This window comes from Denticeps clupeoides, chromosome 13 (assembly GCF_900700375.1).
Source record: "Denticeps clupeoides chromosome 13, fDenClu1.1, whole genome shotgun sequence".
Lineage (NCBI taxonomy): Eukaryota > Metazoa > Chordata > Actinopteri > Clupeiformes > Denticipitidae > Denticeps > Denticeps clupeoides.
Window position 1 is genome coordinate 3,934,050 of NC_041719.1, and position 23,165 is coordinate 3,957,214.

The window sequence follows — 23,165 nt, forward strand, 5'->3', positions numbered from 1 at the left end:
ATTTTGAACTAGTACGTCGTTTAAAAACACTGATTAAACGTGTATACGACGTTTGTAAATTCAGTGAAATGTGCCTCTGGACGGGACACCGGACGCGTGGCGCGTTTTACGGACGGCCCTCATTAACATACCGCAGCCGCGCAGCCAATCAGCGCGGAGAACAACAGGCATGGCGTCCGTACACATGGACCCTGCGTAAACCCGCCCACCCGTCAGTCAGGCGTTTCCGTGGCCGCGCTGACGCGACGCTTCCACGTGCTCCGTCGAGCTGACGCTGACCGACACGCGTCGGCTAGAATGTACCGCCGCTGGCCGTTTCCCCCGACGCGAGTAGCCAATGGGCGGGTTCCAACACCGCGATCAAGGCGGGGCTTTTCTTTTTTTTTTTTAAGGGGGGGGTGAGCGGGGCTCGGCGGGGAGTGAAGTTTCCAGCGGTATGGACGCGCTCTGCTGCTGTCATTCTGCTTAAAATAATGGTAGATTCGGAGATTAAACAACACACATAAATAACACAGTTGAAATACCATTTGCTTAAAAAATTAAAAAAAAAGGATTATGTGACCCCTGGTCGGTCGACAGTGCGGCTCAATTCACGACTGAATATGAACGTCTGAGGCCTTATTTTAAATGCACCGCTTTAGATCTGTGGAATAACCTGAGGCCTCAATTAATCAGAAGTTCACGCAGCCCGTACGGTTCCGACTAACCAGTGACGCATGGTGTTACTGTTTTAATAGGCGGATCATGTGACTGTCTCCATGGAAACATCTGGACCTGGTGTTAGACAGCACCATGGGAAGCCAGACAGGAGGAGGAAGAGGAAGAAAGGGACGTGCACGTTACCACCCAGCAACCACCTCGTCAAAGCAGGGAGCAGCACTGTCCATGGTTACCATAAATCTGTACACATATATATGTTTTATTCTAGAAAATGAAAATATTGTATATATTGATATTTGTATTTTAACATTTCTTAATGTTCAGCAGATAGGAACACAAGTGGCTTGTTATCATTCACACATGGATGTGCATATTACATCCTCAATTTGGTCCAACAGTCCAACTGGTGTCTTCATGATGGCTGGAGGCACATGAACAGGAACCCACTACAGTTTTGTTAATAAATGCTCTAAACCTTAGTGGTTTCATCAGGTAAATGAGGTTTTCATGACACCAGTTGCAATGAAATACCAAAGCTCTCCTCGTTTCAAAAGCGAAGGGTGGCGGCATAATAAAGTGCCGAGCAGACAACTGCGTAACAAGACAGACCGGTGCGACTGCGTACCACCTCACCTCATGGTACAACCACGGTTTCGAAACAGCAAGCACAAGACAGTTCTAGGTGCTGCATCACAAGGTTCCCACAAGCGCAGGAAACGTCAGCAATCCTGGTTTAAACCCTGAAGCAGGCCTGAGACGCTGCAGAAGAGGAAGTGGACTTCTGGCCTTTCAGGCAGCGTCACATGACAGTCGGCTGAGTGTGTGTGTGTGTGTGTGTGTGTGTGTGTGTGTAGTAATCAACAAGTCTCTAGCTGGGGTGCCTTTCCTGTTTTTTTTTACGAAAAGGCTTTTCAGACACGGAGGACATTAGTTTCCGGGCCAGATACCAGCACCGTTCTGGGCACAGGAAAATGCGAAAGACCATGGACGTCCTGCTTTTTATAGGAAGTGGAACAATAGCAGCGTGAGGCTGGATTTGTAGTTTAATCCGCTGCTACGATTTCACGCTGGTAGGAAACCCTCTAGTGGCAAATTAGCCAAATGACCTTATTTTCCCAAGGCACTGCTGGTTATACACCGATGTTAATATTTAACACCAGATCCATTGTTCCATATACATTTTTTAACCAATACAAATATTCAGTATGTTTGTATAAAAAGGGCCACAAAACAATAGATTTTAATTTGTACAAAATATTTTTATTAAGAAAATAAAATATTTTGACCAAACTAAAACTAAACCCTCATTATCAGCTGAAATGATCTGTTGCCAGTCCCGGATAAAAGTGAAACTGAGGGTTAAAAGGAGGACAGAGGTTCACTGGGGCTTTGTGACCGTTCGCAGCACAGCGTTCTTCAGGTAGGTGCAGAGCTGGTTCATCTGATCCTTGTTCTGCCCCTCCACCCAGTGCATCTCCACCAGCACGCCCACCGCCTCCGGCTTGACGTTCAGCAGGCATTTGAACAGGAAGTGCGGCGGCGTGCCCGGGGTCGTGGGCTGGACGGTGGAAGGATCTACTTCCTGTGCACTGGGCGCCTCCTCCTTCACGCTGGATGCCGCTTCCTGTTCAGGGGCCGACTCCATGGCGACATCCCGTCCAGAATCTGGCTCATCCCCCCGGGCTCCACCACTTTGCTGCCCATTCCCCGAGTACTGGCCAGCGGTCTCGGCGCTGCACACTGCGGTGTGTGTCTGTGGGGACTGAGCTCCTGGGGCGGTGACGGCACCAGGGGGCGCTCTGGGGACCTGCCGGGCGTGCTCCCTCCGCTTCTGTCGGACGTGGATCCAGGTGTTCTCCGCGGCGGTCAGGAAAAGGCTGAGCTCTGACGCACCGCTGGGCACTCGCTTATGAAGCACCTGTCAGAGGCGCAACAAAACACTATTATAAAAAGGCACAATGCTCGAGCACTCTCTCTCACACGGCGACATCAAAGAGTGCCGCGAAAAAGGCGCAACACAATGCATGTTGCTAAGCAACCAGCCCGTTCTCCAGACACGACAACCTAGTTTACAGGAAACGGCAGGTACAACAAAAGCCAGCTAATCCACACGTTGTGCATTTATTCACTGATGTACGTGTACGACACAGAACGCGACAGCGCAGCTGATCAAAAAAAAGGAATTTCTAGTACAGCTTCTCAATCCATCCATTCATGTTCAAGATCACGGGACACAGCACATTCATTTCTTACCTTGTTTAATTAGAAGGAAAATTGTACAGTGACCTCCACAAAAATGCAGCATGCGATCAGTCAGGATTAATTAAACGATCTGATTAACTGATTCCACTGATGTTATAAAACCGGCGATTTCTTTTCACCTTTAGATCTGACAGCGTGTTCTCCAGCCATGCTGCGACAGCCTGAACGATGCTGTTCTGAGACGAGTCGCAGGCCGAGGCTTTTATCTGCAGCTCTCTGATCGTGGGCTGAAGGATGCTGAAGGTCAGCGGCTTTCGCACCTTCTCCATCTTGCGCTTCTTACTAGGCGGGGACTGGAAAACACACAGCATCTATAAATAAACATTAAAATAACTCATTTCTTTTATTTTTCATGTTCTGGTGCTTTTTATTGTGCTCATCTACAGTCCTAGGTTTCGGTTTCACTCAACCCCCACCTTATGCAGCTCATTAGGCTCCTACCTTCAGGAATGCTGAGGACCAGAAACCTGGCCAAACCCACACACACATTTTATTTCAACTCAACCCAGTCAAACAATTTTGCTTTAATTAAAACATACTTCATAAATCACAGAACACACTGAATCTGTGATACTGCACTTCACAATAATATGTACGGTGAGGCCGTTTGCATTAAAAAAATAAAAAATAAAAAAATCTACACAATTGCAGTTCACCCTAAAATATATACGGTACATTTGTATTCTCTTAGATATGTCTGCCTTCTTTAAAACATAATGGGACTAAATGGTGTTTAAAAAAAAGAAGAAGAATAGTTATTGTAATATTACAAATAATAATTCTAATAAATCACAGCTGTGTTGTGACAGTAAGTACTTGTTCAGTAAACTAAAGTGAAAGTGAAGTGATTGCCATTATGAAACACTGCAGCACAGCACATGGTGACAACGAAATGTGTCCTCTGCTTTTAACCATCACCCTTGGTGAGCAGTGGGCAGCCATGACAGGCACCCAGGGAGCAGTGTGTGGGGACGGAGCTTTGCTCAGTGGCACCTCAGAGGCACCTTGGCGGATCGGGATTCGAACCGGCAACCTTTTGATTATGGGGGCCCCTTCCTTAACCGCTAGGCCACCACTGCCCCTGAATCTATTCTATATTCCCACTGGAATTATAAGTGTGGATCCAATGTCCATGGCGGTTGCTGCAGACTGATACAGGTTCCCATGCAAGGTTCCTCTCTTTGTCTCCATGTGTTCACTTTAGACCAAGAACTAAAGACCTCTCTGCACTGAATCCCATTGCTGCCACTAATGCACTTCAATGCTGGTCAGTTGTAGGGCAGCCTCTTCAGGCAAGACAAAACCTTGTTTTGTGATAAGTGGGATACACTTGGTGACATTTAATTTAAAAATTAAACATGTCATAAAAAAAACCCAATCCTACATACCGACCAGGTGAGGGCAGCATAACCCAACTAACCAGAAAGTGGCATAATAACCCATGACCATGATGAATCAAAACCATAAAAGAATAATACCATATTGCCCAAAAATTGTGTTTTTGCACAATTGTATGTAGGCAGTATTAAGAATTGTTTTATTTTTCACATCACCAGGTCAGAACTGTGGGACAGTTATTGAAACCAATAAAATCAGTCCTCTTATATCAGTCCTCAAAAGAGTGTTTTGTAATTTCTTTTGCACACAGCACACAGACAAAATGTGTCCTCTGCCCTGGGAGCAGTGTGTGGGGATGGTACCTTGATCAAGGGGACCTCAGTGGGACCGTGGCGGTTCGGGATTTGAACCCACAACCTTTCAGCTTAGCGTCCTCAACCACTAGGCCACCACTGATGTGCATGTGGTAACAAATTACGTGCTTATCAGGCAAATGCAGCCTTTTGTTCAAAACTGCCCCCAAAAAAAGGTTCAGAGCTAAAGAGCAAATCATGTGGTTGCAGCTGATGATCGGTTGAGGCAAGCGCTCAGCACATGCCGTACAACCCAGTCATAATACACACCACCCACACAGAAAACCAGTCTAGAGAAGCAGTAAATATACAACTTGATTAACATCCAGCCAAAGACCTCAGCACACTTTTAATAAAACAGAAAATAGTGACGATAAAGAATACACAGAAAGGTTTCCAGCTTCTGGCTGTGATTGGTGACATTGTGATGAAGAGAAATCTCTGCAGGTGAGGAAACATAGTGATGTTACCCTGGACAAACACACGCACCATCTCCCCGCCCGTTCTCGCTCATGATTTCTCCATCGCTTTGCCCTGTGACACACCACACTTTCATGTAACTAAATGAGCCGCATCCCGCTAATCACATTACGGCTGCTTCACTAAAGCCACATCAATCTCCTGAGCTCTCAGGATCCCCGCTGTCTTTGAACACACAAAACACACACCCCCACCCCACAAACACCCTTTTCCAGCACTGCGTTTAGGAGAGACCCATATAAAGATGATTGAATATCATTGAGATTATGTACAGGCACTGCTGTTCCACAACACACCACTAGGGGGAACAATTTCACGATTTTTGTGCCACCACCCACATCTCTGCAATGACATTGGCGTTGCCTCGGCACACCATAGCGAAACGTCCTTCGCACCAAATCTGGTGTCTGTTAAACAAAGGTGCATGCAAACGCTCTGTACCCTGAAGAGACCATTAACTGGCAGCCAGTAATGGACAATACGGGCGAGGCGGCTAATTCGGCAAATGGGTTCCCGAGGCATCCTCTGAATATGAAACGAAATGACACCAGCCCTGAAAGAGAGGTGCAATTTCACATTTAATCTCCCGTTCACTCTAATGGTGGCTCAGAGACTCCTTTTCAGTATTGTGATCTTTTGTGTTCGCCCCCCCCCCCCACAACCCCGGTCTCTATAGAGCCCCCCGCTCTAAGTGCTGAGGAGGAGAGCAAAAAAAAAAAAAATCAATTAAAGTCCATCAGGTCTGCCAGTGTATGTGTGAAACAAATCCTTGGCACAACAGATCAGCGGAAAACACTGAACTAGTCACACACAATATAACACACACACGCAGGTAAACAGTAAATTAATATGAAGAGGGTAGTAATCCACCATTTGCACTACGTGATGCTGAGGACGGCAACGCTGTGCCATTATTCTACCCTGCTCTTCTGTGTAGTTTGGGGGGGGCTGCATCCTTACATGCCAAGAGTCCAATGATCGGCCCGATGTGTTTGTGACTTGGGATCTACAAAGGCCGACTACCTGAATATACTGACCGACCACGCTTCTTCCATCAGTGGAGTTTTCCTTTCCTGGTGGCACGGGCATACTTCAATGATCCATCAGCCTCGAAAGAGCAGTACAGGGGGCGTATTTTCACTGGCCACCAGTTCCGAGCTTGGAGATAAATATTAAACACGACTTTGAATGAAAATTCAGTGGTGTTACAGGTCGTGCATATGGTTCTGTAGCTAGATGCCAAAACCTGGCATCCTGTCTATAACAGGTTCTTTAAGGGGCTTCCCCTACAGTTATACTGTTCCTAAACGTCCGCTTCGTGCTTTGCTGATCTAGACGCGACGCAGAGAGCTCAACACAATGGTGGGCGTCAGTGAGGCGACAGCCACACACCTACAGCTCAATCATATCCACACCCGCTCATCCCCCACTGCCCTATTTTTAAATCCGCCCGGGAGTCGGGAGGCAGACGCATGTCGGGGGATAAAAGGTCATTATTCAATCGCCGATCCGGAGGAGACGCTGATGAATGGCGGGGTGATCGCCGCTTGACCTTGGGCTCCTAAACGGGAGACATCAGGCGGCCATACACGGCACCTCGATTTACAGCAGGGCTCCGCCCATGTGACAATTTCAAATTGTGACCGTTGACCATTTCGCCCATCCCCAGAGTAAATGTCCCCTTCCGAAGCACCCTAAACACATTATTCATCATTAGACCATTTGCTCCGTCTCTCAGTGGGGTTCCTACCCTGCAAAACACCAGGGCTGCGGTTCTACCTCGCTGCTGTCATTGTTCTTTTTTAAACAGGAGCCCCTCCTAAACACACCCTCGTCCAATGTTTCACGTCCATATTAGCGATGACGCTGTCAGCTGGAGGGACAGCTCCGGCTTTGTGTGCGCCGCTAATGGGCCTGTTTTAGCCTGGGGGTGCAGGTATCATCCTGCAGGAACATGTGAGAAGAGGAAAAAAAAACAAAAAAAACCCCCCCCGAAACGTTACACATGTCTACACATAATTCAATACGGCCATTTTCGCCACATATCCATCTTCGCAGCGAATTCTGCATCCCCCCACAGAGAGAAAGGTGGGAACAGGTAATCAGAACCTTGTCTCGTGGCGAGTCACAGACGCCCTGCGGCGTTTGGGGTACGGGGGGAAGAGGGAGGTATGGGTAGGGGGGGTGTGGCCGTAGAGGAAATGTAGGCCAATCTTTCTGCCCAAGTGCTTTTGAGGGGAAAGGCATCTGGGAGCACAAGAGTTTCTTCTGAAAGCACTGAACAATCCTTCACACACACACACACACACACACACCATACACACACCCGACCCTCTTTTCTGCAAACCCCTCTTTCCCCCCTCAGCCTGAGCCTGGCAGCGCAGCCCGCATTCATGGCACCGCCAACTGTTGCCAGGATACATCGAATTAGGAAATGCGAAGAGCTTCCTGGAAGCAGGTTAAGAGAGTGAAAAGCGGGGCAGGCCAGGGATGCATTATCAACTCCGGGAAGGTGCGCTTTACCCCGTCTGAACTCAGACAGTCTCTAACCGCCATATTCGTACTCTGCAGGCCTCAACGCGAATGCAGCAGCTCACCGGCACGAGCACGTCCTCGTAGAAGCTCCACGCCAGAGCCCAGCGCATGGTGCGGCCCTGACAGAACTCCGTGTGGGTGACTTTAGGCACCTGCAAGACACACACGCACAAATAAAAAGGCTTCATTGACCTGAATATCATCAAGTTTGTTGTCACATAGTTTGTTTTGTACGAAATATGACAGAACTTGGCAAAGACATATATATGATAATTCACACAAAAAGGAATTTTCAGGAATATAAATTTATGCTTTTTTTAAAGTATTTAATTATATTTAACGCAACAGCATTTTCGGCATCATCCACTACATTGAGAGTGTCCCAAAGCTACAAGTTCTTTTGTCTGCAATCCTGTCTGCGGTTTCTACTTGTACAAAGTGCATATAATATTTCATATGGCTCAACCAAGGTGGATTCAGCAGGCATAAATGAGGGCAGGCTTCCGGCATGTTCAGCGTTGGCCTTCCGAGCATGCTGGGTGCCCGCCTTTGACAGACAAGAGCTCTCATGTAAGATAAAGCGGGGCGAGCAAGAGAGAACTCCATTAGCATATTAATTACACCCCCAGTGCAGACGCATACTGTACAGAAGCAGGAAATGTCCCGCTCTTCTGTAATACGTTGGTTTTATATATTTTTTTGGAAGTTGGCCAGCAACTTTCACTTCACTTCACTTTCAACCAGGTGACCCCGATGAGATGTGACGGGGCCGACACCTCGAGATGAACAAAGAATCGCTCATCTAATAACCTGTGAGCAACACTGATGTCACTCATTCACAGTTATCAAGGGGGTTTCCTCTCCTCCCCCTGTCCTGGAACGGGGGGTACGAGTGCGGGGCCCCGCTGCACCGCTGATGTCCCAGGCTGAGGGAAGATAATAGGGGGTAATGAACTCTCGCTTGACATCGGCGGGCTTGTGAGCGCTAATGAAATCTCCCAAATCACACACTTTTGTAAAGCAATCTGAGCCTCATTTAGTTCCATTAACCCGAAAATCCGTTTCTCGGCCCCCTCGTTCTATTGGCGGTGCCCCCCAGGGAGGACAGCTGGGTGTTTGAGAGGAAAACGCCCCTCTCCAGCCACTCTCTCCTTTCATTTGCTGGCACACTGCAGACCCGAGAGGTGTGTGCGTGGCTTTAATGTGGTCTCAGTGGTATTTACCCCTTGTTTTCTCAGTTCCTCCTTCAAAGGGGTCAGGCTGCACTTCTTTCCCAGCATGCAGCTGTACCACCTGTAATCGGCAAGCAGACAAGAGCACCATGAAAAAGAAAGAAAGAAATAAACAACATCAAACGAGGGCCGGACGTCAGACCACCCCCCCCCCCCCCCCCGTCTCTCCCCGACCAGGCCACCCCAGCCCGGCGATTACCGTGAGATTTTGCCAGTGCGTTTAAAGAAGCGGCCTGGCGTGATTACACGGTCCACCTCGTAGTTCATCACAGGCAAAAAAAACCTTTGAAGTTACACAGTCAACCAAAATCAATTTTTAGCCTTCACCATAAAAATCAAGGAGAGACGTGCTCAGCTCAAATCAATATCCGGCAAAGCAAAATCCACAGAAAACCGAGACAGTCGACCACAAAGGGGTGTGCGAAAGATTTTTTCTGACCAGTCTCACCATTTCAGGTCTCCAAGGGGCAGCAATGTCAGGATGGGTATGGGCGGGGCACAGGGGATGGGCACCCAACTGCCCGAGGGTGAAGATTCTTATTCCATTTTTGGGTATGAAATATTAAAGAGTCCTAATATCCACAGATTTCCTCCACTGTCACAGGGGGGTGGGGGCTTAAACAGTCCATACACACACACAAGACTGCTTCTCGTGATAAAGTGTGAATATCCAATCACAGATCTGCGTATCTGGAACTCATTTACCCCCCCCAAAAAGCCCCCAAGTCCTTCCTGCAAATGCTGAATTATAATATGAATTGCCTGCCCCCCCCCACAAAAAGCTTCTCCAGCTCGGCGTGGCACAGTGACGGGGACCGACCCCATGGAAGTCAGGTGCTAATTACAGCTCTGCGTAGCTGAAGACGGGCACGGATCTCTGAGGACCAATCACAGCGCTGCTGGAAGCGTCCTCAGGCACCTGCCGACTCTGCGCGCCCGCTTCGTTCTGACAGCCAGCCTGTCTGGGCCAGTCCTGCCAGGAAGCGGGAAGAGACGGAAGACACACACACACCTTATCTGAACATGCTGTATATGTAAAAAAAACAAGCCTCTATGTCAGAGAGAAACACACAGACACAGAGTCCCGAGGGACGTCCCAGGTATGGCGTTTCTAATCAGCCCTAATGGTGCCCACCCCCCCCGCTCTGGTGCCACTGTCTCACATCAATGCACCCACTGACAGCTCTGGGATGGGTGGGGGCAGCGGGGAGAGCACATGCACGGCCCCAACCCCAACAGCTGCTCCCACTGGGGCGCCGGATGCAGCCATGGGTAATTGCTTACTTTGTGTGCCAATTTATTAAACAAAGTGTGGGTGACAGATTCATCCCGGCATCCATCTGCCCCGCCTCCTCTGCCCCCTAAAACGAGTCTAACTGGGCGACACCCAACAAGGAGTTAAATTACTGGCTTCTGTTGCAGCAGTCAAAGGCTAATAAACTAAGTCCCCAACTAAAAAAAAAAAAAATCCACTGCTGTGGACTGTAATTTGCCCACTGACCTACTCTGCTGTGGAGATGAGCGCGAACAGTGAGATGTTCGTCAGCTCCACCTGCCCTCACCTGAGCCTCCTCTTCAGCTGCAGGCTGTCGTGGATGATCCTCTTCACGAACTCCAGCTCACCCCCCTCGGCCATGATCTCGGTCACGCCCCCCGTGTTCACCGAGCTGGGAGGGGGCCGACGGGAGTTCCTGGAGTTCACCCCCTGAGGGTGGAGAGACAGGTGGAGGTGAAGACGACGACGGAGACAGACCAATCAAAGGGAGAACAGGCAAAAATAACACCAACGTTCACTCTTCTAAAATAAATACCCAGAAAACGCCAGGATCGATCACACGACAGACAGAACATAGATTAACACTGGCTGCCAAGGTTTACCCTGACATCTGCACCTCCCCAAACCCCACCTGCAGCGTTTCGGAGGCGGAGCATAGAGATCAGCCCTTTTCTATTTCCTGGTTTCTCCCTGGTTGTGCTGTTTGTTAAAAACAAATATGAACACCAGCACGGATCACACATATGTTGCTACAAATACATTACACCTACATTACACCTCAAAATCTACATCTTCACACACAGTGCCTCTGAGCCAAACATGAATTTCACTTTTGTCAGGGAAAGCTCATGAATATTCAGAAGGAAAGCCATCCCAGATGGGTCAGAAGTGACACATGAGTGGAACGGCATTAGGCTGAAAAATGGAAGTGAAATGCACGACACCCTGCCAGACGGTGAGGGAAAGTACTCGAACGAGCACAGACCGTACCTGAGCTTCTAACTGGTTGGCAAAAAAGGGCGGATTGCACATGCAGAAATCGTAGATGATGGAGGACTCTTCCTTTAATGCATCCATCAGCAACGTCTTCTGAGGGACCTTCACCACTGGAACAGAGACGAAATGGGTGTGGTCAGGATATTCCACAGCAAATGATACAAAAGCAGAACGTTAATAAGCACAGACGAACCTTTGATCAGGTCAGACAGGTTGTTTTGCTCCACGTTCTTCTTCGCATAATTATAACAGATGTCATCCACCTCTGTAGCCAGGAAGTGCCAGTCATTCATGGTGGCTCCCAGAAGAGGGTAGATGCAGGAGGCTCCAGTGCCTGCCAGCAAATCACGGATAAATATACAATTTTGCATCCTAAACGGTCTTAAAATCAGCATATTATATTTTTGCGAATAATAATTTTCAATCTTCCCATGAAGAGAACTAATGTGCCGTGACACTCAGCAGTTCGGCTACATCAAAAATAATTCAGATAAATTGTTGGATTGGTTTACTGTGATGGACAAAGGCAAACAGAAGGTGACAGGCCATTATTAGCTTTTAAGTGACAGTGTGTGCTCACTACAATGGGAAGAATAAACAAAAAGTGACAGGGAACGGGCGAGTAATAGAATCAGGATGATCCAGCCACTGCAGTGACACTGCAGCCATTGTCTAAAGAGCAGGAGGAGGAGATGTAACAAGGCTAAGTAAAGCAACACTGCAGGTTTGCAGGTCAGAGCTGACTGGAGCTGCGATCATTCATCACGTGGGTGACAACCCGGGCTGAGGGTCACCAATCAGCCGGTCACCTAGGGGTTTAAACAGAATCGTAACAGTTGTCTAGATCAAACATGACCCATGAATGCTTCCATCTGATCTTCTTCATGAACATATGAACAGCACATGAAATTAAACATTTTCAATTCTGATTTGGGCCACTTAAGTCTGTGGTCATAAATTGTATACAGTCTGAACAGGAAAAAGCAGCGTTCGTGTAACTTGTACGTCACTCTTGAAAATCTGATGCGGAAGTCTCCACATCTCTGCATCCGTTTTTAGTCCACTGCAGTCACATGTAAATAGAGTTTTTTAGATATCCAGAGAATCCTGCATTCACGGTGTAGAGGTTTCAGGGTTCAAATGTGAGCTTTAAATTAGAGATTTGTCCTCTGTCCTCCGCGTATCTGTAGTGCTGAAGCCATGCTCACTGGTGGTAATGGAAATGATCAATTTTCTCTGAGGGCCGGAGAAGCCGTGCCATGGGCAGCAGTGCGACTGTCAGTGATAATCAGCCTTTTATTATGGCTTTCTGTACCGAGTGTGCTATATATTAAACATATAAATGGTTAAACACAATGAAAAGTTGCAATAAAAAAAAAAAAAAACACACGGCCGCCAACATTAATTTAGCTAATTCTGCATTAACATGCGTAATTTTTAATGCAAATATTTCTGTTTCCATTATTGCATTTCATAGTTTGACCCTTTAAATCCTCTGAAGCGAAAGTAATGTCACATTAGAAATGTCCTTCCATTGCACTCTCTTGATAAAACACTGCAGCTACTGCCAGTCCTAATTCTTAACCAAAATACACAGCATATTAACTATCAATTCATTAATGTCTAAGAAATATCTAGGCATTTTAAAAACTAGTGTTAAATTAGAAATTAGTTTTTACACTCAAAAGGTCAAGCAGCAAAAATCAAACCAGCAGAGTCAAACCAAGTTCCAGAAATACGCTGTGTTCTGACCTATAAAACAGTCTAGCAGCCCAGTGTCCTAAACCCATACAATTCTCTCTATATGTATGTGTGCATGCATGTGTATATACGGCATGCGGGAACATAGTTCATACTTGACAGGACACAATATTGGGACATATATAGGGCACTACATATGTCCCAATAAAATATAAGCACATTATGATGCGTTTTAATGTCCATTTGCGGTAAATCGGCAGGTAACTGGGTGCCCTTTTATCTATTTTAACAAGTCTCGTCTGCACACACAATAACATGCACTGAACACCGCATGTGCAGCATGCATCAGACAGGGTGGAGGACGCAGAATTAGAGCCCAGACGGGTGGGTGGAGACTAAGAGGGTCTCCACACAGATAATACAGCAGACAGCCAGGAGAAATGAGCCCATATTACACACAGCGGGGTGGAGATGAAGGAGGCTGCAGACATGAGAGGGGAGGCGTACCGATGTCAATGCCCCTTCGTTGGGCTTCCCCGTCCCCCCTGCTCCCAATCAGGTCCTCCACCCAGTGAATGTAGTTGAGCCGGAGTGGCACGGTGGGGATGAGGCGTTCAAGGGGGATCTCAATGCTCAGCCCGAAGTCCTCCTTCAGCAGGGTGCAGGTGAGCGCCCGGACCGCCTCCGGATCCTTGAAGTTGAGCCTGCGGGTGAAAGGAAGGGGGAGGGAGCGCAGGGGGGGGAACATGGTCACTCCGTGCATTAGTCCCATTAGAGGACCAATGCTTTCATTTCATTAAAGCCCGTCCACGCTGATGAAGCAGAGCTGCACCAATTTGCGCGAGACGGTTAATGGTAGCGAGGGCTTCATTAACAAGATTCCCCCCCCCAGCTTCCCAAGCTTAAATTCCTTAATGAATTCTGCAGGCTGGAAGCCACGCTTGTGTCGGGAAGCGCAGGGATAGGTGTAATTAAAACGTCGCAGGTTGCATTCACACCTCCGCAGATGCAAAAAGCCGAGGAGCGAGCTGTCTGGCACCTCCGCAATGTCTGCACATGTGAGTATTGCTCACGTCTGTACGCGGTATTCGAGCTGGCGTGAGCCTGTGCACTTCTCAGCAGCAACCCCCCTGCTGCGGACGTGCACCAGATTAACATTAAAAACAAGCCGTGGCATGCGCCAGCCTACCCATAATCCCCTCACGTATCCTGACTGACGGCGTTAAGGAGCCGGTCGGCAGCACTAGACGTTAAGGTGACAGGAGGGTGCCATTTGCCAGAGAACTGCTTCCGATCAATGATTTTCCATTTTCGGTGCAGATAAGTAAATATTCTAAAGAAATTGGTCTTTACATAAAGGGGCCATTGCTTTTGTGCATGTGAGGTTGTTTTAATTAAAAAGGTTTAACTTCCTGTCCTCAAGGATTTTCACCTTTTTGACATGATGATCCCCTTTTAGAATGTTGACTTGACATGATTCCCCAAATGAATTTTCATCTTCGGAACAGTAATGTTCCATTGTTTTAATCCATTATAAAATATTCATTAGTAATATTCCCTGTCTATGAGTGAGATATGAGGTGATAACACCTGTCAAGCTTGACAATACAATGAAATGTCAAAAGGTGTAACCATGACTGCTACTACAGTAATACAGACCCAATCATGTTCCGGCATAGACCATCAACTGTAATGTACATGACTTTTAAAAGGCTGCGAAAAAACACTCGCAGCACCACGTGACGTGGCTCACTACGTAAAGCCAGCAAAGATACAAGAGACCTGCACTAGTTTTGAGCATCGTAAAACATTTTAAAAACAGAATTATGTACTTCATTATAAATTCATGTACCAGTCAGATTACAATGACTTTTCCACAAGTTTATTTGTTTATTTCATATTCCAAAACTTCTCAAGGCCTGGAAAAATCTCTTTTCAAATTCCATGACTTTTCCAGGTTTTTAATAACTACAGGAACCCTGAAGATGGCCTTCATTCTTCTAGATTGAATACGAGAGTGAGACTGATGGTCGTATTAATCATTAGGACGTAATTACAGCTCTTCCGCACAGCCCTTCTCTCGCTCCCTTTGTGGCAGCTCGACTGGTGATGCCACGTGGAGAGGGTGGGGCACCAAAACCCCGAACGCACTCGGCATCTGACCCAGATAAGTGCAGGCATTGTTGGGCCGACGTTCTAGACTGCTCAGTCAAGTCACGATCGATACGCAAAAGATGAGGTCTGCCACACTATTTTTAGCTGTCTGATGAGCCTGTGCCTGTACTGGAGAGCTGCAGTGCCACGCACCGTCTCCATGGCAACCAAATCACCCTCCTCCCCGCGGCGCAATGGTACTCCTGAAGCCGGCTGTCCATGTACATCCATATGGCACAGGGTTTGGCAGGAGATGGGTGGAGACTGTGTGTGTGTGTGTGTGTGTCAGGGAAAGGTGACTATAAGAAGGTGACATTAAATACTCACAAGGGACCACAGGTCAGAAAACAGTCAGGATGAGGAAAAAAAGAAATGAAGAGAGAGAGTGAGAGACCCCCCAAGGACACCAGAATGTAGAACCAGGCTCAACAGTCTCCTCACACTGAGCTCTCGACCAGCCACTGAAAATTAAGACTGAGAACAGAGTAGGGCTGGGGAAGATTTGCACCAAATTGCTCTTTTATCAAAGTAATTTCCTCTGTTATATATATAATTGCATCATAGACAAATGTCCTGTGAAAGACTGAGTTCAACAGAATCTAAAGTAGTCATTTCACTTACTGATGTTTGTACAGCGAGACTCTACTACTGTAGTAGATGCTGTAATAGTATTGTGATACATCAAATTCTATTCAGACACAAATCTATTATTTGAATGTCATTATCATGAAGTCCAGTGTAATTAGTTAAACAAACCGCTCACTATTCATACTTAGGTTAAAAAAAAACAAAAAAAAACAATAATAAAAGTAAAGCGATTGTCATTGAGAAACACAGCACAGCAAATGGTGACACAACTAAATGTGTCCTCGGTATTTAACCATCACCCTTGGTGAACAGTGGGCAGCCATGACAGGCGCCCGGGCAGCAGTGCGTGGGGACGGGGCTTTACTCAGTGGCACCTCGGCGGACCGCGACAGATATATATGAATCATTAAATATGCTTGCCTGAGTACTGAATTTTCAGAACAAGGGCGTGGACACACACACACCACACACACAGTCATCAGAAGCAGAGCAAATAAACTGCACCGAGTCATCTTATGATAAAAGAGGGGCTTCTAAACAGACCAGCAGCCCGCTTTAACAATTGCTATTACTGAAAGGTGACCTTTCACGAACAGACGCGGCAAACGTAGACGACACAGTTAAGTCTGTACACAGTATGAGTTCTGTAGCTATAGTGTTTCAGGAACACACACACACACACACCGGCCCATGACGTAGCACATGCAGCTCCCTTGCTCTGGAGAACAAAGATTTGTTCCCCCTTTGACTCAAACAAAAGAGATGAAAGCTGGATTGAGGGAACTAGTCTGAAGTTGGTGTGCCGACGGCCTCCTGGACAGAAACGCAGCCGATGATGGCTGCAACAATACACCGGTCCACAAAAAAAAAAAAAAAAAAATTTGACTTCAAACGCACGGAGGGGGGAAAAAAAATAAAAAAATACCTTGTGATGTGCCTCAAAAGAGCACGCCGGAGGAAAATGGACTTCATACAAACAAAAAAAGTTTGCTGTGCAAATGTTGATCAGCCATGTCTGCTGCTCTAAGAATTCAGGGGGACACAACAGGTGATGGCAAGAGGAGTCTGCATTTCGGTGCAAATTCTCCTGGCGATCAATACGGCTGATAAAAGGGAACGAGATTCTGCTGACTGCACATGCTGCAGGAGGCTGGATCATATCCAAACAGCTACATGGCAGCATCCGTTCATAAGTGTGCCACGTATCGTGTTTTCACGTTCAATATTGCTGCATATTGCTGTTCTGCTGTAACATCATAAAACACTGAGACCACTGGAGTCGGGCAGAGAATCAATTATATAATTTGCTTTATATCAATAAAACTAAAACTGTGATATTATGGGGAAACTGTATTTTGGCTGGTCCACACAGAATTAAAAAAAATAATTGAATAAAGAATGAAAGAGTGACATGCTAAAAAATGAAATAAAATTATTGATGATGTTCAGGGTGAAACTAAATGAACACCGAAGAATCAAACTCTACAAATAATGCATACTTAAAACCTTACTTTATCGTGTACAGCCATGGAGGGGCTGAAGTGCATTTGTCAATTTCGGGGGGGAAATGCGCCGCCAGCAGTGAAGCATTCATACAGCGTCAGCAGTGCAGAGGGGGAAAAAACACCTTCATTCAAGGGCAACACACACACACACACACACACACACACACACACACACACACACACACACACACACACACACCATTTGCATGAGAAATGCACATGATTGGATGCTCCTCTGGCCAAACTGCATCACTAGTTTCATAAAGCCAAATCACCCAAAGGCAGAATGCTGAACACCAGACAGCTTTTTGAGCTAAATTCATAATTTAGCAGAGTGGAAATGACCAGAGTGACATTTACTGCTGTATCGTTTAAGAACAAAGCAGAAAAAAAAAAATGAAACCAAAGGGTTAAGTTGGGGGTCACCTTACTCAACTAATAATTAGGTTGAAATTGAAAGGTTGGCATACTGTACATCTGTGAAACCAGGTGGGTCATTCATATCACACAAAATATAAGGAAGTGTGTCAGAGTCACTCACAAGCTTAAAGCATGTAAAATATGACATTGAAACTGTACGTTCCAGAAAATTTAGCAATTATTATTTTCTATGATCACACACCCCTGGTATCATTGTCATTAATATCACAATCAATCTAGTGTATATTCCAAAATTGGTTAAAATGATTTCAGGAAACCTGAAAGGTGGTTTTTGAAGATGTACGGATGTTTATGAGGTCGGCCACAATGAATGGGCAACACGTTAAAAAGTACAGAGGAGGTCCAGCAGGCACCTTCACTCCTTCCAGAATAAAAAGCCCTCCACCACCACGACATCAATAATGCAGGGTGGTGAGAGGCGGCTGTGGAGATTAAAGCTCCACTGATTAAGGGGAGAAGAAGAAGAAGTGCTGAAGGATCTGGAGCTCAGAGAGCGAACGTGAAATGTCACCCCGGACCCTGAATTTTTAATGCAGCCCAGCTCACGCAACGAGGTCGCCAGACTGCCGTGATGGACGCCGCCGCTCTGCTCCAGCCTTCCTAATCCCATCGCGCCAGCGCTGACATCTACAGCACAAATCTCCCCACTGCCCGCCACATCTCCGCCTCTCGATGGGGGACCCCCCCCACCAAAGTGAGAAACGTCTCTCTACACAGATTACCCATATCCCCCCTATTGACTGAGACTTAAGAGCTGATACTGAGAGCGGGAAGCTCATCTTGACGGGTTAAGTCTGCAGACTACTAAAAGAGAAGATGAATGTGTAACAGCTCTTAAAAAAAAAACCCATAATATATCTCACACACACACACACACACACACACAATACGATTACTCAGACATGTTACATTGTCTGGGACTTTGTTGTCAGGGCCAGGCGAGCAGCTGTGTTGAGGGGGCTGCGGTGTGTGTTGTGCATCCATATGTTTGGTGGTGCAGCAGATCCACACACCTGCTCAGTTTACTTACACACCTGATAAATGAAAATAAGGAAGGAACACGAACACAAACACACACACACACACCTGCTGGAGATGCTGGGCTTCTATCTGAATCTATCTGCATTTACACAATGGCGTTTAGCACATCAACACTCTGCCACGGTCGTCTGCCAGAAACTGGGACAGGTGAACATGTGCTGAGCTCTGAGTTAAAATGCAAATACACACACACACACACACACACACACACCTAAGACTGTTAAACTGCTGTAAGCCTTAAAGCAGACTAGTAACAAGCAGATGCTGAAAGTGGTCTCGACAGCCAACTCTCATTCAGCCACCACATCAAGGCAGTTTATGCAGCACGGTGCATATTTCATAATGGAGAACGGGACGGGAGCTGCTGTGGATTCCTCGTGTGATTTGAGGACAGGGAATGGCATGCATTAATCATGAAGGCTGTGTGTGTGTGTGTGTGTGTGTGTATAGAAGCGTGCGTGCTCTGAGAAGGTCCACTCAGAATGTGGGGGAACTATTCATACAGATCAGCTTTCCTATACTGCACGACCACTCCTGCTGACAGATCTGCACAGAGAACAAAGAAACAGAGCAAATACACTGATATAAAAAGAAATCTCACAGTAGACAGTGGAGAGAGACTCAGCACCAGGACTGCCCAGCTAATTAGAGAAGCGTGATGGGTGCTTCAGGGTCAGTTTCAGCTTCCATACCATCATTATTAGGGGATCAAAGAAGGACGCCAGGCAAGGCAGGGCTCTTTTCATGCCAAAATCTTCAAACAGAGCCCACACAGCCAGACCTGACAGTGCATCTGAGGCCCTGGGCTCCGCTCGTCCCTACCTGTCAGCTCTACCTCGTCACCAGGTACGCCCATCAATACGCACGCTGAGCGCGGGGAACGCGTCCTCCCAATCAGCCCAATTTATGGACTTGTGCTGCGTGGCCACATGCTGAGGAGCTTCGGACAGGACTTGAGTGTCTTCCAAAAACTCAGGAGATACCATGCGCATGGATCGCTCTATAAAGCAATGCTATTTATCAATAATAGTCCATGTGAATATCATGGGCGTAGTGATGCGGCCCAAATAAGGACAGTAAGCATCTACGTATTTTAACCCCGATCCAAAAACAACAAAAAAACAAGTTGCCATGTTGGTTTGAAGCTCTGCTTAAACCACACCCACTTTTCTGATAATTAAGAGAGTCATTTGCATGTTTGAACGGTAGGTGAAGGTCATTTGCGTATTCCTGGCCTACAGACCCCCACTTTCTGTGAAACCATCTCAAAAAACAAGCCAGATCTAGACATTTTGAAATTACATACATTAGGATTAGCTAAATATAATCAACATTATAAAAATTTGTATATCATTTATTTTTCAATAGTCATCCTTAAAGAGACCAACAAAAGACAATAAAATGTCATTTCATGATTGGTATGATGACATAGTCTTGTGTCCTTACTGACAAAAGAAAATAAAAGGTCCTAATAAATAAAAAAAAAAAATCATATTTTTATATTATTATATCATTGTAGTGCCTGCCCGTTTAAAAAAGGTACAAAAAGCTCAGAAAAGCTTCAAGTACAAACAACAATTCTAATTCAAGTATAAGTAAAGCCCATTGCCCCATTCCTTTAGAAGAACACACAGCTCTCTCCCGTCCCTACATATTTTATACCCGTGTGTCCCAATTACCGGCGGAGCTCATCCACACCAGCCCACCGCCCCCTTCACCTGCCAGTCAGAGTCCCTGCAGCTCATCACCACTTCGGATGCAGGCAAGAAGCTGCAGAGGCCAGGAAAATGGGATGTATGCAGAGACTGCATGCATAAATAATCCACCAAAATAAACACAGGCATCCAAACCACGGGTTAAGTGAGGATACGCTCTTCAAACATGTGGGTTTTTTCTTTCTTGTCTGTGTGTTTACTTCTTTGTGTAAGAGGACCCCAGAGCTGTGTGAGAAGATGCAGGCTTCAGACTGACTCCAGACCCGGCCTCTGGCATCACATGTGCGGCCGCATTAAACCCTGTAAACCTCAGGAGAGGACGCTCTCTCTTTCTTTCTTCCACCTCCTCCATACTCAAATACCTTGGTCTGAGTCCAAGTGCTTACAGCAGGTTTCAGAGTTACCATCTTGCAGTGCCAAAACCACTGGAGGATTTCAAGCCCTCAGACACACCGACCCTCGAGCAACTAAAGCTGGAAAAGGGAGGCCTGGCAATTGTGGATATCTAGTTATTTTAGCAACAAGCACAACTCGTACAGTCAATACATGCACCATGACAACCTATATATTAATATTAAAACATTCATATTACAATAGGACAATAAAATGAGGTGTGCTATGAACATACACCAAACAAGCATAACATTACAACTGATTAAGTGAATATAATTGATTATGTTGTCATGGTGGCGCATGGAGAGTATGGGATTGTGCAGCAAGTGAACATTTTTTCTTCCTGAAGATGCTTGTAAGCAGGACTACACGGTGTCTACACGGTGCATGACCAAAAGCACCTACAAATGGCACGTAAACATCAGAACTGGACCAAAGTTGACGTCAGGGTTGACGAGTATCGTGCATCATGTATTTACATTATGTACATGTCAATCCTTTAAAGGTCCTCAAGGTCCTCAATTATGTTTTTTTAATAGTGACCCCTAATACCCCTAATAACAGAATTACAGCCACTTTTAGCCAGTCCTACAATCAGATTTCCCAGGATGCGCTGTTTCAGTGTGTGTCACTCTAAATGCTACTGAGGAAGAGAGTGGCAGGACGAGGGGGAGAGCGTTGTTGCTACCCCATTTGGACCTGAAACCCATAATTACCGCTTTGAATCGGGTCGCCACACTGCTCTACGCAGCAAGAGAGTCGTAAAGAAGCCCTTCACAAATTCCACAGATTACAAGAGGTTCTGGGTGATGATGAACGGGCTCTCATTCTTTTTCTGACTTTTTAACCTTTCCCCTTATGATGAAACAAATTTGGCCATCTGAGCTGCCACTCTCTGAAGTGGAGTTTCTATCCACTGCAGGACCGTAGACAGGCTATGGGTACTCATATTAATGCTAAATAATCTCACAAAGTGACAAATTTCATAACGGGGGACATTTAACTGCAGAAAATATGGCACCGTATTGAGGTTTATATATTGAGAAACAAACAGTGCAATCCTTATCATGATCCTTGCAGTCCTGCAATTCTTGAGAATGAACAATTTTGCATTCATTTTAAACTAATAACAAAATAATAATCACTGGCTATCACTTTGCTCTGCAACTCCCATCCTGAATGTCACTTGAAGCCAACTTGCAGGGTGCACAGGCCTAATTATTCAGGACAAAGGTCCCGTGAGCTGAGACCGTTTACACACCCATGGAATTTAGACTTAAATTCTTATAAGGAAGATTGAATTTTTTAAAATTTATTTTGCAACAAGCAGCTGAAATGAACAAGCGACCAATGTACTCACATCACCCCTCCAGCCAGGTTGGTCTGCACATGCTGCTGGAACTCAGGATACTTCGACGCCAGGTAGGCGAAATCTGGAGGCCTGTCTTTGTAGCGATTCCGAGGGTGCATGGACCTGTTCAGAGCCATCACGGAACCTCTGCAGGACAAGAGAAACCACGCGTTACCAGCTCCTGTTGGAACGCTCCAGAATGAATGACGGGGCCAGTGAGCTAATCGAATTTCATTTATGTTCGTCACACTGGGAAACTGACATCTCTTTCTCCTTTACAGGAAAAGGGGCTGCGAGAGACCGATATTTACAGGGGGGGACTATAAACAGACGCAGCAGCTAACTGCACATGCGTGTGTAAACCCTCACAAATGTGTTATTATTGCATTACAACCTTTACGCACCTAAAACCGAGAACTCGCGTCAACTAGCAAACACGAATGCGGCGAGATATTTACAGTTTTTCAGTCTCTCAGCACAGCTCACACTAGCAGCACGTCGCTAATCACGCTGCTGCTGTTACTTCCGGGTTGGTCACGACTACGCGCCAGGAACTCGGCTGATGACGTCACGCACTCGCGTTATTTGTTTACATTTGTAACAATTCCAGAGAAAAATCGACGGATTACAGTAACATTCGTAAATTGCCACAAGGCATTTGTTATTTTGTTAATATGTCTTATTTTAGTTATATATGTTCACAAACACGCTGAAGTTGCCCCCCACTGATGTAACTCCTATTCAGCCTGCCTAAGACTGCGCTGACATTGCTGTACATAGTTTATTTGTATTTATTAGGCTTCTTATTTATTCGCCAAACACAGGCAGATTATGTTCATAAACTCTACCTACGGTAAATCCCCATCCTTTTCATGCGGCAACAGAGAGACGGACACAAAATTCAGGATTTTCTTTTAATTATGTTGCAAACAATGACATCCAGATATATTGTTAACAATTGGCTGAGTGAACAGTGATACCATGAAAAGCAAAAAAGGAAAAAAAAAAAAAATCCCATTAGAGCTGTGAAGTCTGAAACCCTCAACCTATTCACAATGCAGGTACAGCAGAGAGATGGACTTGCAGCTGGAGGACAGACCCACGGACAGCACAGCCCGTCTGTCCGTACATCAGTCAGTCCTGC

The 23,165-nt window shown here is 46.2% G+C and overlaps 1 protein-coding gene across 2 annotated transcripts; it reads right to left on the reverse strand.

Moving 5' to 3' along the window:
* Nucleotides 1-1,967: 1,967 nt before the first annotated feature.
* LOC114802035 (RNA N6-adenosine-methyltransferase mettl16-like) lies at nucleotides 1,968-22,562 on the reverse strand. 2 transcript variants are annotated; one of them, XM_029000640.1, is made up of 10 exons: nucleotides 22,480-22,562; nucleotides 22,031-22,168; nucleotides 13,341-13,537; nucleotides 11,326-11,466; nucleotides 11,127-11,242; nucleotides 10,423-10,565; nucleotides 8,852-8,921; nucleotides 7,691-7,780; nucleotides 3,042-3,215; nucleotides 1,968-2,578 (listed from the first exon to the last, which is right to left on the reverse strand). In XM_029000640.1, the coding sequence occupies exons 2-10, from the start codon at nucleotides 22,156-22,158 to the stop codon at nucleotides 2,039-2,041; spliced, it is 1,599 nt and encodes a 532-aa protein (XP_028856473.1). In that variant the 5' UTR covers nucleotides 22,159-22,168; nucleotides 22,480-22,562; the 3' UTR covers nucleotides 1,968-2,038. The 2 variants fall into 2 exon arrangements, with proteins under 2 accessions (XP_028856473.1, XP_028856472.1); XM_029000639.1 differs by having other exon boundaries at nucleotides 22,426-22,551.
* Nucleotides 22,563-23,165: the final 603 nt, after the last annotated feature.

What these genes read in the sequence shown, in the direction of transcription:
- LOC114802035 (XM_029000640.1), bottom strand. Translation starts at nt 22,158, where the DNA reads ATGGCTCTGAACAGGTCCATGCACCCTCGGAATCGCTACAAAGACAGG. An exon ending in CCAACCAGTTAGAAGCTCAG is followed by an intron (nt 10,566 to 11,126) that starts GTACGGTCTGTG and finishes CTCCACCCTCAG; the next exon opens with GGGGTGAACTCCAGGAACTC. An exon ending in ACGAGGACGTGCTCGTGCCG is followed by an intron (nt 3,216 to 7,690) that starts GTGAGCTGCTGC and finishes TGTGTTTTCCAG; the next exon opens with TCCCCGCCTAGTAAGAAGCG.